This window comes from Rhinolophus sinicus, linkage group LG02 (assembly GCF_036562045.2).
Source record: "Rhinolophus sinicus isolate RSC01 linkage group LG02, ASM3656204v1, whole genome shotgun sequence".
Taxonomy (NCBI): domain Eukaryota; kingdom Metazoa; phylum Chordata; class Mammalia; order Chiroptera; family Rhinolophidae; genus Rhinolophus; species Rhinolophus sinicus.
The window spans coordinates 173723432-173738370 of NC_133752.1; the positions used below are offsets into that span (position 1 = coordinate 173723432).

The 14939-nt window shown below is 35.2% G+C and overlaps 1 protein-coding gene and 1 pseudogene across 1 annotated transcript in view; both read left to right on the forward strand.

Annotated features, from left to right (window-relative positions):
* Nucleotides 1-14939, forward strand: part of LRP6 (LDL receptor related protein 6) — a 125869-nt gene that overhangs the window by 101503 nt on the left and 9427 nt on the right. The window contains exons 13-19 of the mRNA XM_019744743.2: nucleotides 28-230; nucleotides 1980-2191; nucleotides 3157-3347; nucleotides 5789-5998; nucleotides 7982-8107; nucleotides 12486-12722; nucleotides 13390-13500. Coding sequence (XP_019600302.1) covers nucleotides 28-230; nucleotides 1980-2191; nucleotides 3157-3347; nucleotides 5789-5998; nucleotides 7982-8107; nucleotides 12486-12722; nucleotides 13390-13500 — 1290 coding nt within the window. The remainder of the gene's footprint in view (nucleotides 1-27; nucleotides 231-1979; nucleotides 2192-3156; nucleotides 3348-5788; nucleotides 5999-7981; nucleotides 8108-12485; nucleotides 12723-13389; nucleotides 13501-14939) is intronic.
* LOC141570327 (U4 spliceosomal RNA) lies at nucleotides 8567-8717 on the forward strand (annotated as a pseudogene).

Consider the following 14939-nt stretch of genomic DNA (forward strand, 5'->3'; position numbering starts at 1 on the left):
TCAGATTTACTCTTTTCTTTCTTTAAGCTCCAACTACTTTCCTGCTCTTCAGTCAAAAGAGCGCCATAAACCGCATGGTGATTGATGAACAACAGAGCCCTGACATCATCCTTCCTATCCACAGCCTTCGGAATGTCCGGGCCATTGACTATGACCCATTGGACAAGCAGCTCTATTGGATTGACTCACGACAAAACATGATCCGAAAAGCACAGGAAGATGGCAGCCAGGTAATTCAGGGCTCAGTGCAAAATCCATTTCTTCTGCCTAGTAATTGGACCAACCAACTATCCTATTTTATTTAAGTCTTGATTGTGTGTGTGTGTGTGTGTGTGTGAGAGAGAGAGAGACAGAGACAGAGACAGAGACAGAGAGAGAGACAGAGAGAGAGAGAGAGAGACTGAAATTCTGGATGGAGCAGCCTTTTTTCCTGCTGAAGATCTTTGACTAAACAATTGTTTGATAATGCTATTGGAATGAAAGTTGTATTAGGTTAACTTATCCTCATATATTGGCAATGACTTCATCACTGCCACCCATATCCATTTATATAGCTTTTTTCCCCAAAAAAATGATTCCATCTACATGGAATGTTGGAAGCTTCGAAATCAAATAGACCTTGGTTCTGATCTCAGCTGTATCACTGACTAGGATGTTTATGAACTTTTTAGCTGCATGGAATGTAAAACACATAGCCCATTACCTGTTACATGATAGGGACTCAATAAATAAGAGTTCTGTTCCTAGTTAACTATTATTTAAGAGGTTCAGAGGATAGGAAACATACAATACAACCACAGTAAATTAAAAACATCTAGGATATATTATGGTTAATCTAGTGATTTTTTTTTTTTTTTTGGTAAATATTTAGTGACTATAGGGTGGGAATGAGAATATTATCAACAAATCTTACCTATTACACATACTAGTCATGGTTTACATACCACTGTCCATTTTTCTTTGCTTTCTTTTTATGACCAAGCAGTTTTAGACTGGGATTACTGTACATAATTATTTGTCATCTTCCTCATAGCAGTTATTAAACTGAACATATTAAAATTTAGGGAGATTGGATTACTAATTTTTTATGTCTTGTCTCACACAACAGAGCAAAGAGGTAAAGTATTTAAGGCTACTGAGGGATCATTTTAGGGGTATATTGCAGATGCACCTTACACTATGGTGGGTTAGGGCTAACAGGCTGATAACTAGTAGAGAGAAATTATAGCTTATTATACAGCCAAGGACATGGAAAATAAATTAGATAGCCTCATTATGGACTGTGGTACCTCAGAGATGCTGAGTAAATAAAATATAATTTATTCAGAGGGAACAGATGAATAAAGACTCTTTTTGCTTTAGCTTTGTTAATTTTTTTTTTTTAAGTGTATTTGAGGATTAGTGAAAGACATAATTGATAGGTGTGGTTTGTAGCCCTAATTGCTGTTGTCTCTAGAGCAGGGTTTCTCAACTTCAGCACTTGATATTTTGGGACTGGATAATTTTTCCTGTGGAGGACTGATCTACACGTTGTAGGATGTTTAGCAGCATCCCTGGCCTCTATCCATTAGATGCCAGTTATACCCCCCAGAGGCTTGACAATCGAAAAATTGCTAAAGCCCCTGGTTGAGAACCACTGCTTTAGAGGTATTTCTGGGGTGTGGTTCTAGCCATGGCTGTCTATAAGAGAGAGCTGCCACCTCTCACACTCATCTCTATACATACACTGTCAGATTCTTAGAGCAACTGGTATGGTCTTAGCTCGCTCTTCTGCTCATGTCATGATAACCGAAGGGAACATGTGAAATGCATGTTACCAAAAAGCATGTTACTCGTAAAAAATGTATCAATAAGAAATGTTCCTTGAGACTTCCTTCTCAGGTGTGTGACCACCTAAGTGTAAGCATTGTGAGTGACTGCCTCAGTGCTATCTGGTTTGGAGTCTAATTTTCTATGTGTGTGTTTTTTTCTTTCCCTAGGGCTTTACTGTGGTTGTGAGTTCAGTTCCAAATCAGAACCTAGAAATACAACCCTATGACCTCAGCATTGATATTTATAGCCGCTATATCTACTGGACTTGTGAGGCCACCAATGTCATTAATGTAACAAGATTAGATGGGAGATCAATTGGAGTGGTGCTAAAAGGCGAGCAAGACAGACCTCGAGCCATCGTGGTAAACCCAGAGAAAGGGTATGTTACTAACGTGACATTCAGATGTCTTGGCCTCTGAGACCCTCATCAGCCTTCCTTTTCAGCCCTTAGTTATTTACCTTTAAGTGTTCTGTGCTCCAGGGAAAAACAGTATTCTCCATCCACCTGCCACTGCATTTTCTTATATCTTTGCTTTCTCCGCTTTCACTGCCTAGAATTTCCTTTCTTAGTCACTATTGCTTTAGTTCTAATTTTCTACCCACGCCGCCAGGACCATTTGAACTGTGACATCCTCCATGAAGTTTTCCTTGATCTACGCCACCCGCAGCCAGCTGTGGCTTTCCCCTGTGCCGTACACCCACAGCTCTGTCAGTGCCTCTCTAGTCAGACCTCGTCCTTTCTAGTTGACCTTATACTTAATTGTTTCTCAGGCTTATATTTCCTGCTAAACTTTAGGTCCCTTTATGACACGAACTAATATGTCTTCTTTTATTTAATACAGAGCTTTGCATTTAATAAATAGTACTTAATTGCATATGAATGAGTGATAAGGAATTCAGCAAGGAAAGTAGCTTGCTTCAAAGGAGTTACAGGAAAGAGATGAACTCTAGAAGTTAAACACAAGAAATGATTCGTATATGACTGTTTAGTTATGAAATGGATAATAAGAGAAGGAATTTAAAATTTTGTGTCCCGGTCTCTGGTTGCTGCTCTTTTATTTATTTTACTGGAGTATTTCAAAAGCATAGGTCTGCCTTTATCTAGCACTTCGTTTTATTAACGCATGAAAGTTAGCTCCCTCAGAAATTCTGTGTATCTTTTGTTACTATTACTGAAAGTAACAAAAAAGTACCTCATGGCTTTTTAGAAAATATATTCTAAATAAATATTTACATGTAAGATTTTATGTTATTCTACCTCCTTTTGTTTTAACCAACAAGAATATTCTCATATTGTATGGTTTCTCATGTTGGTAAACTTACTGTTTCCTCCATTCTCTTCAGGTATATGTATTTTACCAATCTTCAGGAAAGATCTCCCAAAATTGAACGGGCTGCTTTGGATGGAACAGAACGAGAGGTCCTCTTTTTCAGTGGCTTGAGTAAACCCGTTGCGTTAGCGCTTGATAGCAGATTGGGCAAACTCTTCTGGGCTGATTCAGATCTCCGGCGCATTGAAAGCAGTGATCTCTCAGGTACCCAAGAAATGTGTTCCCTGATTTTGATTGGAGTTATTGAGATGATTCATCAGTTGCATTTGTATTTTTCTTCCATTGTATTATTTTTTGTGCATATTTCTGTAGTTTTATTCACTGGAAGTAATCAGCATCAAGTTGGTTGGGAAGCATTTTTTTCTTCAATTCTCAATATCATTGCTCCCTCTATTATCTAATAACTTGCCAATTTTCTTCATTTGGGCTCTGTAAATAAGATAGTCCTGATGTAATTCTTCTCCTTTTCTAATTCTTCTGCTCTAGTTTTTGTTCTCCTCACCTCTGGTCTGAATTCTAACCTATGATAGTCTCTTCCCTGTTGATTGCCCACCCCATCCCTCTGAAAGTTCACACGCTCTTTCTAGTTTAATTTTCTGAAGCATGTTTTCTAATCACGTCACTACTGTACTTAAAAAAAATCTTCAGGGTAGTTTCATAACCTGAAGAAAAAAAGTCTAGTTGTACACTTACGTTGGTATTTGCCTTTCACAAACGCATCGTATAACTCACATGATCTTAATGTTTCTGGTGTTTTAACCAAATCAAATCATTTGTTGGTCTTCAGATGTAGTTTTACTTTCTCATTTCTCTGCAGTCCTCTGTCTGCAGTCATAGCTACTTCCTCTCCCCACGGTATCTAATGTCCAAATACTCTGTGCGGCCTCACTCTAGTGATCATGAAAATGAAATTAAAATAGTACACTGTTTGTGTCCATCAGAGTGGAAAAAATATGTTAAAGTCAATTATATCCAACACGGCCAAAATGGTAGAAAATGGCATGTGCTCATGCACTTTGGTAGAAGTGGACATTGGTAGAACTTTTTTGGAGGGCAATTTGCCAGTCAATTTCCCTGTTAGGTAGCTGTCTTTCAGAAATGCTGACCCAATTGTACAAGGACATTTACTTAGCATTATTTGTAATAGTCTATTACAGAGAAATACATTCTACTACATCAGTGTATGAAATACCGCAGTCATTCAAACAAATGAGGTAGATCTGCGTGCAGTGACATAGAAGGATGATTTTTAAAAATTAAGTTGTTTATTAAGATCTAGTTTTGTTTAAAATTTAATACTATACAGTATATATTTACTGGCAAATTGCCCTCTGAAAATATTTATACTATACAGAGGGTGCCAAAACAATGTATACACATTTTAAGAAAAGAAAACTATATTAAAATTGTAATACTCAGTATATACCGATAACAAAAGATGAATACAAGTCACGTTTGACTTCTGCAGTTACAAGAGGTGCTCAAGGTGGTTCCCGTCAGCAGCTCGATACTTTGGTTACATCCAACTACTGCTCGTTGTTGGCGTCACTAACTGCAGGCATTTAGCTTTCTCTGGGCCACTGTGTTACTATCCCGTGTCTGTCCTCCAACTTTCAAATTTTGTATCGCTTTTCTGCTCTTCTGTTCTGTTTGTTTTCATGGGTTTATACCTTAATTTTTTACTATAATTTTAATAGATTTTTAGGTGAGACCATAAGTACACTTGTATTTAACCCACCATGGATTTGAATGTTGCCTTAAGCAGTGTCTTCTCACCTGGAATATCTCCCCACTTTTCTCCATTTATTAAAGCTTAGCTTTTTGCCTGTCTCTTTTCTGGAACTTTCCCTGATATTTACAACATATAAGCTAATGGTTTTTTTGATTGAACTCATCACTTAGGAACCATGAATATGTTCTATAGATATCTGAAGGACTGTTATGAGGAAGAGAAAAGGAATGAATATATTTTTTCTTTTTGAATGAGAGGGAAGCTGTGGGGGTGGGAAGTGGGGCACAGATTTCAGTGTACTGTGTAGAAGAACTTTCTTCGGTTCAACAATAGAATAGGTTGCTTCTTCAGAGTCTAGATGGCTGTGTTTGGAGTGTTGTAGAGAGAATTCTTACTTTGAAGTGAGGCTTGCGCCAGGTAACTTTTGAGTCAGTCATTTTTCCTGTGTTCTGTGTGGCCAGGTGGGGTTGTTCTTCACAGATACCTCAGGTGTGCTTGGTGAGTGGGGGAGGCCCAAGCTCAGAGCTCTGGGCTCACCACCACTGTGTCATCCAGAGAAGTACGATTTTGGTCTGTTTTATATGTTAGAGCTTTTCATAAAATTTAATTTGAAAAATGGACTTTGCTTTAAAAAGAAATTTGAAAACAGCTCTAAGTTCTTTTCTACATTTCTATGAACTAGAATATTTACTGTGTATAGGGCACTTATTTGCTCCTGATTGTACTTGAATACCTAGTCTGTTACCAGTTTTCTGAAATGTTATGTACCTTCTGAGAATGATTTTAAAGTTTTGTGATAGAGAGCTTATATTTTCCTTTTCAGTACTTTTAGACTTGAACTGATACTCAGTAGTCGGTGAAGGTATGACTTGACCCCCATGAATGATTTCTGTTGAATGTTCTCCTTTCCAAGGTGCTAACCGGATAGTATTAGAAGACTCCAACATCTTGCAGCCTGTGGGACTGACTGTGTTTGAAAATTGGCTATATTGGATTGATAAGCAGCAGCAAATGATTGAAAAAATTGACATGACGGGTCGAGAGGGTAGAACCAAAGTCCAGGCTCGAATTGCCCAGCTTAGTGACATTCATGCAGTGAAGGAGCTGAACCTTCAGGAATATAGTAAGTGCTGATGCAGTGCTGCCAGCTGCAGGATTCGTGTGTGTGGTCGAAGTTAAGATAAAATTGAGATGTTCTTTTGTGTCTTACCTCTTTATCTTCAAGATTTTCATGTACTTTTGGTTTTGCCATTTTTTTTAACTTTTCATGTTTTTAAAGCCTTATGTTAAACTCACCTGGTAGCTTTTTCAAATTAAACATCTTTTCCCCCTAAAACAGGAGTGGGGGAAAGGAATGATCTTGCTCATTTTCAAAAATTTCCCCAGGTACAAAAGAGGCTCTGCTTCTCGTGCCTTCTGTTTCTCTTCTTCAGCCCCTTGAAGAATACTGGTATAAAGCATATATTTCTTTTATTCCCTGCACACCCCATTGTTGGAACAAAGGCAAACATTATATTTATATAATGCTGAATATAGTTATGGGATAACTTCATTTTTTAGCAAAAGCAAAACAAACTGAAAGTTAGTGTGTAAACTTAGAGAAGATGGTGCTTAGTTAAGTGCATGGTTTTTGTTTTCCCCCTCTTGGATAAATTTTTTAATTCTCAGCTTAGAAAAGTAGCCATAAATATTCTTTTTATCTTATTAATGACCAATCATCTTAGACTAGTTTTTGTTAATATGTGTCTGTAATCAAAAGTACCCTCTTAGCAGTCACTGCTGTAGGCCTCAAATGATTGTACCAGGAATGCTGATGTTAATGGAGGACTAAAGAGAGAACTATTGAAAAAAAGAGAAAGGACTAGTGAAACTCCTCAACTTCTCAGCACAAGGCTTTCATAAATGTTGCTATTCGATGTTATGACATGAAACTGGTGCTGAACATTTAATAGAAATAAGGTAATAATGACGCAGTACCTAAGTTATTCAGTCAGTTGATATGTGAATATCTTATTGTAGAAAATCTCAGTGGAGGTTTTTCAGAATTTCCAGAATTTCCGGGGTTATCCTTTTTTTTTTTCATAATTCAAGATTTAAACATGGTCTGTGTTTGGAAAAACATTTTTTCAAATTTCTAATATTAAAGAGAATGAAATATTTGTTTATTAAAAGTACCGTGGAATTAAATGGTTGAGAAACACTGCTGTGTAGTTCGTGTATCCTAACATGATGACTGATGTCTGTTTTGGGACAGCTATGTAGTGTAACACAGTTGCTCATTTGTAGACAGCTAACCCCCAATGTCATCAACACACACTGACTTTGTAAGAAGAGATTCAGATAATAAATGGACAGCTACATCAGATGTGGGGATTCTGTGATGACAAATATCAAGTTGTTTTTAACACAAGCTAAGTAGAAAATTCAAAGCAATGGCTTCATTGAATACAACTTGTGAGAGACTTTGAAAAGTTGCTTGAGAGTATGTTTATTTAATTTAACCCAAATGTAAAGAAATTAAACGTGTAACATTGCACATTATTTTTTGCACTTGACCAAGCAAATAATTTTGATCATTTCTGAATAGTTGAGTTCCAAGTGAACTGAAGGTTTTTCTTCTAAGAACTCTAATTTTCAGTTAATTCCTCATTAAAATATACTTTTTGAGTAAAATCATTTTATCTTTCGGAAAGGAAGAATTTCTGAGTTAAAATCTATAGTTTAGAAAAGTTTTTATATATTAAATAGAATAATATCCAGGTCTCAGCATTCTCCCTATGAGCTTTTTAGTTTCAATAATCAGCTTATTCACCAAAATTAACATGAGCTGCACCATTACCTTGCTGAAAATATTTTAAAGTATTTTATGCATAAATATGTACAGACAATATTTTATGTTTTTAAATCATTGTCCTCATTTTCTTGTAGATTGTGTAGGGATGGAGTGAGGAATTATATTGTGTGGAAATAAAATCCAAAGTGATTTTACATTTGTTTTTTTTTGTAATTCATAAATGATTGATTTTTGACTGGGCTCTTGTCTCTCCCTCCATTCCTCCCTTCTTCCTTCCTTTTTCTTTATTGTTTTTTTGTTGTTTTTTTATAGGGCAGCACCCTTGTGCTCAAGATAATGGTGGCTGTTCACATATTTGTCTCGTAAAAGGAGATGGTACTACAAGATGCTCTTGCCCCATGCACTTGGTTCTGCTTCAAGATGAGCTGTCATGTGGAGGTAAATATGTTATCATTTTCTTGTGTAGGTCTAAATGCCAATTGCCATGTTCCATGTTCCATAACTTAGTCTAGCAATGTGTGATTTGACAGTGAAATTGCTCTTTCTCCTAACTTGGTTGGTCACTTGTATTCCATTCATCTGCACTGTACTGGCTTTCGGGTTATACTAAGAGTGACTCCATCATGACCTAACCCTGGGACTCAGACAACAGTGCCCTGTTAGGGGAAACTCATCCTGTAAATGAGTGTATTTCCTAATAATAGTAGCTTTTTCTACTCCAGAGGGTAACAAGATGAATGAATTCTACCTCCTGTAATCTCCATCCACTGAATTCTAGATTCTGTTCAGTTTAAGTATCATTGTTGGAAATGTATCCAGTCAAAAGAATATTATTTTGTTGAAATCATCAGCAGTTCCCTGTTTTTCTTATTTATCTGTCTTATTTAAAATATTCCTAGCTTTGCGCAGTGGCAGTATCATAGCCAATGAGGTTTATCCGAGGTGCGATTATTACTAATTAAAATATTCCTAAGTAGCAATAATGTTGTAGTGGAATTGGGTCAGTCGCTCATGAGATCAACAAATTAATGCATTCCTTTGTAAAAAGCATAGCATGGTAACATCACACACCACAATAATACTCATTCCTTTAATTCAGAAATCCTCTTTTTGGGGATAATTCTAAGTTAATTCATCTGAAGGAGAAAGACTTCTATACAGTGTCAGAAATTTAAAAACAATCTAATTTCTAATGATAGGAAAATTGTTAAGTAACTGAATCTATACAGCTAATAAACATTATGATCATAAGCTGATGTAAAAATGTAGCCAAACTTTGGCTCAAGTGAAAAAATTATTAAAATTTTCGACTGTGATAACTACATAAAATACATATTTCTGGAAACGAAGATTGAAAGGGCTTATACACTCAAAATATAAAAATCATTGAGAAGGTGATATTATAAGAATGTTTTATTCTGCTAAGTTTCTTAAGTTTTTAAAAAAATAAATAGCATGTTGAGTAGCAGCTGTGAGGCACTCTGCTTGGACTGCAAGAAATTGGAAGATCTTTGAGACAGAGCATACAGTTTAGTTGGGGAGATCAGATACATGCACAGTAAAAGTTAAGCTCTGTTACTTGGAGTGTCTCCCCCAAAATAGCAAATGTTGCACAACAGTGTGAACGTACTTAATGCCACTGAACTGTACCCTTTAACATGGTTTAAATGGTAAACTTTTTAACGTATGTTTTACCACAATAAAAAAAAAAACAAGTGTTTTCACATCAGGATGCTAAAATGTTAATTCTAATATGGCAACTGTTAGAGAATTTACCTTTATGTAGTGATAACATAGATAAAACTGAATCAAGGATATCATTGGACCATTTAGAAGTCTAATAAAAGACCTTTGATTTTTTTCTTTACAGTTAGTGATTATTTTTAGTGTATGTATTACATGAATAGTGTGTTTTAACTAACATATACAACTGTGTCACCAGAACCCAAACAAGACATACACTGTTGTCATTAAGAAAAGTACCCTCATGTCCATTAACAGCCAATTCTCTTCTTCCAGAAGTAACCACTGTTCTGATTTTTATCTCCATGGTTTAGCTTTGCCTGTTCTTGAACTTTATATAAGGAATCATGACATATGTGCTTTTTAAATGTCTGAGTTCTGTTGCTTAATATAGTATTCTTGAGATTCAGCTGTACAGTGGACTGTATCGGTAGTTTTTTCTTTTTATCGCTGAGTTGTGTTTCTTTGTATAAATATACCACAATTTACTATTATCCTGTTGAGGGACATTTGAGTAGTTTTCAATTTTTTGTTATCAAAAATAAAACTGCAGTGAATGTTAGTGTACAAGATTTTTTTATTTTATTTTACTGTGGAGATAAATAATATACAAAATTTAAATTCCTGTGCCTGACTTCCAAGACATGTTTTCCTTTGAGCCGCTTACCTGTCCATTTCATTTTGTATTTCTTCCCAACCTGCGCACTTTTTATTTGGCTGTTTAGAGTTTGATGATCACTGTGGCATATCAGAACATTTTGTTTTGCTGCTGTGGATTTACTTGTGGTATTTCAGGATGTATTTCTCTCCTTGCATGCCCATCCTAAATCTTACTCATTTTTCAAAGTGCAGCTAGTCTCATGATCTGTGAAACCCTCACTAACTGTTATTGTTCTCCACTTCTCTGAATCGTAGCTTTTGTTACCACAGTTTGTATAACATGCAGTTCAGAGTAATGTAATTATTTGTTTTATATTTGTTAGTCTCTTCCTATCCCCAACCAAATTAAAGCTCTTTAATGACATGGACCATATTTTATCTATTTTTGTTCTCCACATAATCTAGTAGTATAGGGCTGAATACACAATAGGCTGAAATTCCCTCCGTAAATAACCCTCAAGTTCCCCATGTAAAATATTCACCTGTAATCTGCAGTATTCTGTTTTAAAGATAAGAGGTTTTCTAACCCATAGTCATATAATAAAGTTGTTGTATTCTCTTGAGAATTTACTAACATAAGTTTTTAAAAGAAGTCAGTGAGCCCGTGATATTGTAATGAAGGCAATAGGTTAAAAGTAAGGAGACTGCCCTTCTAGTCTTTTTTTGTAAATCATCCCTTATGCTCTATGACTTTGGGCATTCACTGAGACTCTCTGAGCCTCAGTTTTCTCATTTGCTAAACAAAGCAATGGCAGTTCTCAAGCTCATCTTTTGTTTGCTTAAGTTATATTTATATTTATTACAGTAGAATTGAAACTAAGAACTTTAAAAATATTTATTGAAAATAACAATAACAGATTCTTACAGGTTTCCAAGTAAAATCTGTGAAGAAAATTTTTAACTATGTTTTCCAAAGCAAAAGCATTTTAATGAGAAATGTTTGTAAATCTCTTTAATGTTGGGCTGAATTTTCATTTTTACTTCTGCATTCAATCTGTTGTAATAAGTAGTTTTGGTTGGAATATATAAAGAAATTTGACCTCATATAGATGTAGTTGGAAAACAGAGGACTGTAATAATAGCCTTTTCAAATAATTACGGATATTTATCTTGAATTCTATACCAGATCTTGACAAGTGACAGTTTTCTGTAGGTTTAGTTGCAGTGTGGAATTTGAAGCTCTTATCAGTTAACTTTTTGTAGTCTTTTGTATTAAAATCTATTTATCTATTTTGTGCTCTGAATGGCTGTTTCACCCATGCATGATTTTGTGACCCTGTACCTTGATCATTTGGAAATGCTAGAATTTCATTCAGAAATTCCCAGATTATAAGATGTTGATGCATTTCATTATACAACGTCCAAAGTTCATGTTAATTTCACCACTAATCTCATCAGAAAAAGGTCTCTGAGTACTAGGAATCTGTCAAGTTTACAATGTTGCGTACAGGTTTTCCAAAAGTATGATTCCTGATTGAAAGCTCCAGTGTTGTAATTTGCCACAGAAGTACAATGTTATGATTTGCCATAGTTTTCCTTGAAATAACAGGCTCACTGGTTCATTTTTAAAAAACTTACTGCCAAATACCCAAGTGTAAATAACCATCGTTTATCTCAGTTCTTTTAGATAAAAATGGTGTTCCATTTTGGGCTGAGTTTACAACTCGAAGTACTTTCCTTGAGGAACCATCACACTTAGATTTGCAACATGAGCTGTATAGTACATACTTCCCGTTTTATCAAACAGAGCATTGAAGATATGTGCACTCAGAGAGTTGATTTTTATATAATTAAAAGTTTTACTAATTTATTAAGAACATTCTTAAATAAATCCCTTTTATTTTCCTGTGTGTGGCTCTGCAGAATACAATAGCTAATATTAGAGTACAGTTTGGTGCCTTTGCCTTGAGGCTGCTAAAGTGCTAAGAGTATTACCCATCATTCCTTTTGTAGCATCAGTGCAAATGTAGTGAGAAAGGCAAGTGATGTATTAGTATAGTTATAAAACAGTTTTAACACTGTGACTCGGGTTCGTGGACCACTCTTTGAGAACTTCAGAGCTAGAAAACTTGTGAATTCTAGGTTAACTTTAAATTATTTGGAGGTTGATGCATATAGTGATTATTTCTAGGTTATGTATGAGATTATAATGGATTGGAAATATAGTAATCCTACTTGAATTACAATATATAAGAAAAATATTGCCTTACGGTTTTACAAATTAGTGAGTCTAAATGAAGTAGTGTAAAAATTGTATTTCTCCTCTGATTAGACTAGATGGATTACAAATTTTATCTATTTATAAAGTGTTTTGTATATTTTGATTATTAACTAAGCTTCACTCAGGTTTGTTTGTACCTCTCTGTGACAATTCTTTTGTTTTTGTCATTCCCCTGTCCCTTGTTCTTTACAGAACCCCCCACATGTTCTCCTCAGCAGTTTACTTGTTTCACGGGAGAAATTGACTGTATCCCTGTGGCTTGGCGCTGCGATGGATTCACTGAATGTGAAGACCACAGTGATGAGCTCAATTGCCCTGTGTGCTCAGAGTCCCAGTTCCAGTGTGCCAGTGGGCAGTGTATTGATGGTGCCCTCCGATGCAATGGAGATGCAAACTGCCAGGATAAATCAGATGAGAAGAACTGTGAAGGTATCCAGAATTCCTGGGATCTGGTTATGTAGTTCTTTTTCCATTAAGTTGTTTGAAATTCAGAGTGTTGCTTTGGCTCAGTGGTAGATTTAGGGTTTTCAAGTACATTTGAGTTTATTATGTTTAAACATAGTAAGTAACATATTCCAAATTACCATTTTAACTCACTTAAGCGTAAGGTTTATACACAGTAAGAAACTTAGCAAATTGAGAAATGAGGCCAAAAAATTAGACTAGACCTTCAGTATGTAAAAATAGCCCTTGTTTCCAAGGAATTCTGAATTAGTGAATTTATGTATTAGAATGTAATTTCATATTTTCCTCTTTCTTCCACTGGCCTTTAACACGGTAAAACAAAAAACAAAACAAAACAAAACAAATCAGTAAATTCTCTGGAATTCTTTAGCACCTAGAAATGCATGTAGAATTCTTTAATTCTTAACAGAATGATTAGTGAAAGATGAAATTTAACATAAGGAAGAAAATAGGAAATTTCCTGTTGGATTCCTTTTTCCATTATTTTCTTTCTACCAATGGAATTCCCCAGAGAATAATTTTTAAGTTACATCTAAAACTCTAATTTGTTTTTCATTTGCACCCAGAAAGTACTTTTGACTCTTGCCAGAGTATTCTACAAATAAGAAAACTATTTGCATTGTTTCCCCAGTGCTTTGTTTAATTGATCAGTTCCGCTGTGCCAATGGTCAGTGCATTGGAAAACATAAGAAATGTGACCATAATGTGGATTGCAGTGACAAATCAGATGAGCTGGATTGTTGTAAGTAGGACTAAAACCTTGTATATTACTCTTAAGGGAGAATTTTTAAAATATGTTTTCCTTTTCTTTGTGTGTGAGAGATTCACTTACAATCAGTATTTCCTTATTAAGAAACAAATATTAATGTTAAGCTAGTTATTTGTACAAGGGATTTATTTCTATGTTTTGCTTTTAATAATTCCTTAAAGATAGCAATTTTCTTAGGCACAGAAATCTTCACAGAAACATTTAGTAAAGCATCAGAAAAGAATATGTATTATTTTACCACAACTAAAGAAATTCTCCAACAATTTACAGGCATACCTCAGACATACTGTGGGTTTGGTTCCAGACCACGGCAATAAAGCGAATATTGCAGTAAAGCGAGTCACATGAATTATTTGGTTTCCCAGTGCATATAAAAGTCATGTTCACACTATACTACAGTCTGCTAAGTGTGAATACCATTATGTCTAAAAAAAAACAATGTACATACCTTAATAAAAAATACTTTATAGCTAAAAAATGTTAATCATCATCTGAGTGTGTTGGAAAAATGGCACTGATAGATAGACTTGCTTAACATAGGGTTGCCACAGACCTTCAATTTGTGAAAAACACAAAATCTGTGGAGTACAGTAAAGTGAAACACACTGAGATGAGGTATGCCTGTAGATATGTGTTAATCAGTCAAAGGTCTCAACTTCAGAGTTTCTGAACATTAGTTCATGTTTAAGGTCTAATATTTATTTCTTGACATGTTTCTATGTTTCTACCAGTCTCTCAGTAATTTTCAGAGATTTTTTAAATGTAGCCTAAGGATACTTGAGCCAACAGGTACCCCTGGGCCTAGAAACTCTAGGCTGAAAAGCCTATAGTTTCTTCAAGGTTCGTAACTATTGACCAGTGCCCTGACATAAAATACATCCCAAATTGATAAACTTAGTTTTGAATGGAATTAAGCATACGCCAGGTCTACCTGTCAAACTGGTTTAATGGAATTTAGATAGAACTCATTTAAAAACTCTTCAATTTTAATAAAGACTTTAAACTGGTAATTTTACAGATTCAAATGGGATTCTCACGACGGCTTTTAGAATCTATTAATTTATTCATTAAGCGTTTACTGAATATCTGCTATGTGCTGAAGATACATGATGACTGTACCAAGTTTCTCAAAGTCCTCCATGGTTGAAGTAGTAGTAAGATTAAGGATTTTAAAGCCAAGCAGAGGTGGATTTGAATTCCAGCTCCACCTCTTACCAGCAAATTATTTGTTCTTGATAAACCTTAGTTTCTTTATCTTTAAAATAAAGATAATGTTTAATCTAGTGGTTGTGAGAAAATTAAATGATTTAATGTATATAAAACATACAGCCTGACTCATAGGAGGTACTTATTGATAAAGGCGTGTGAGAACTGATAGCAAATGTGTATAATAGAGAGAGATCTGTACAAGT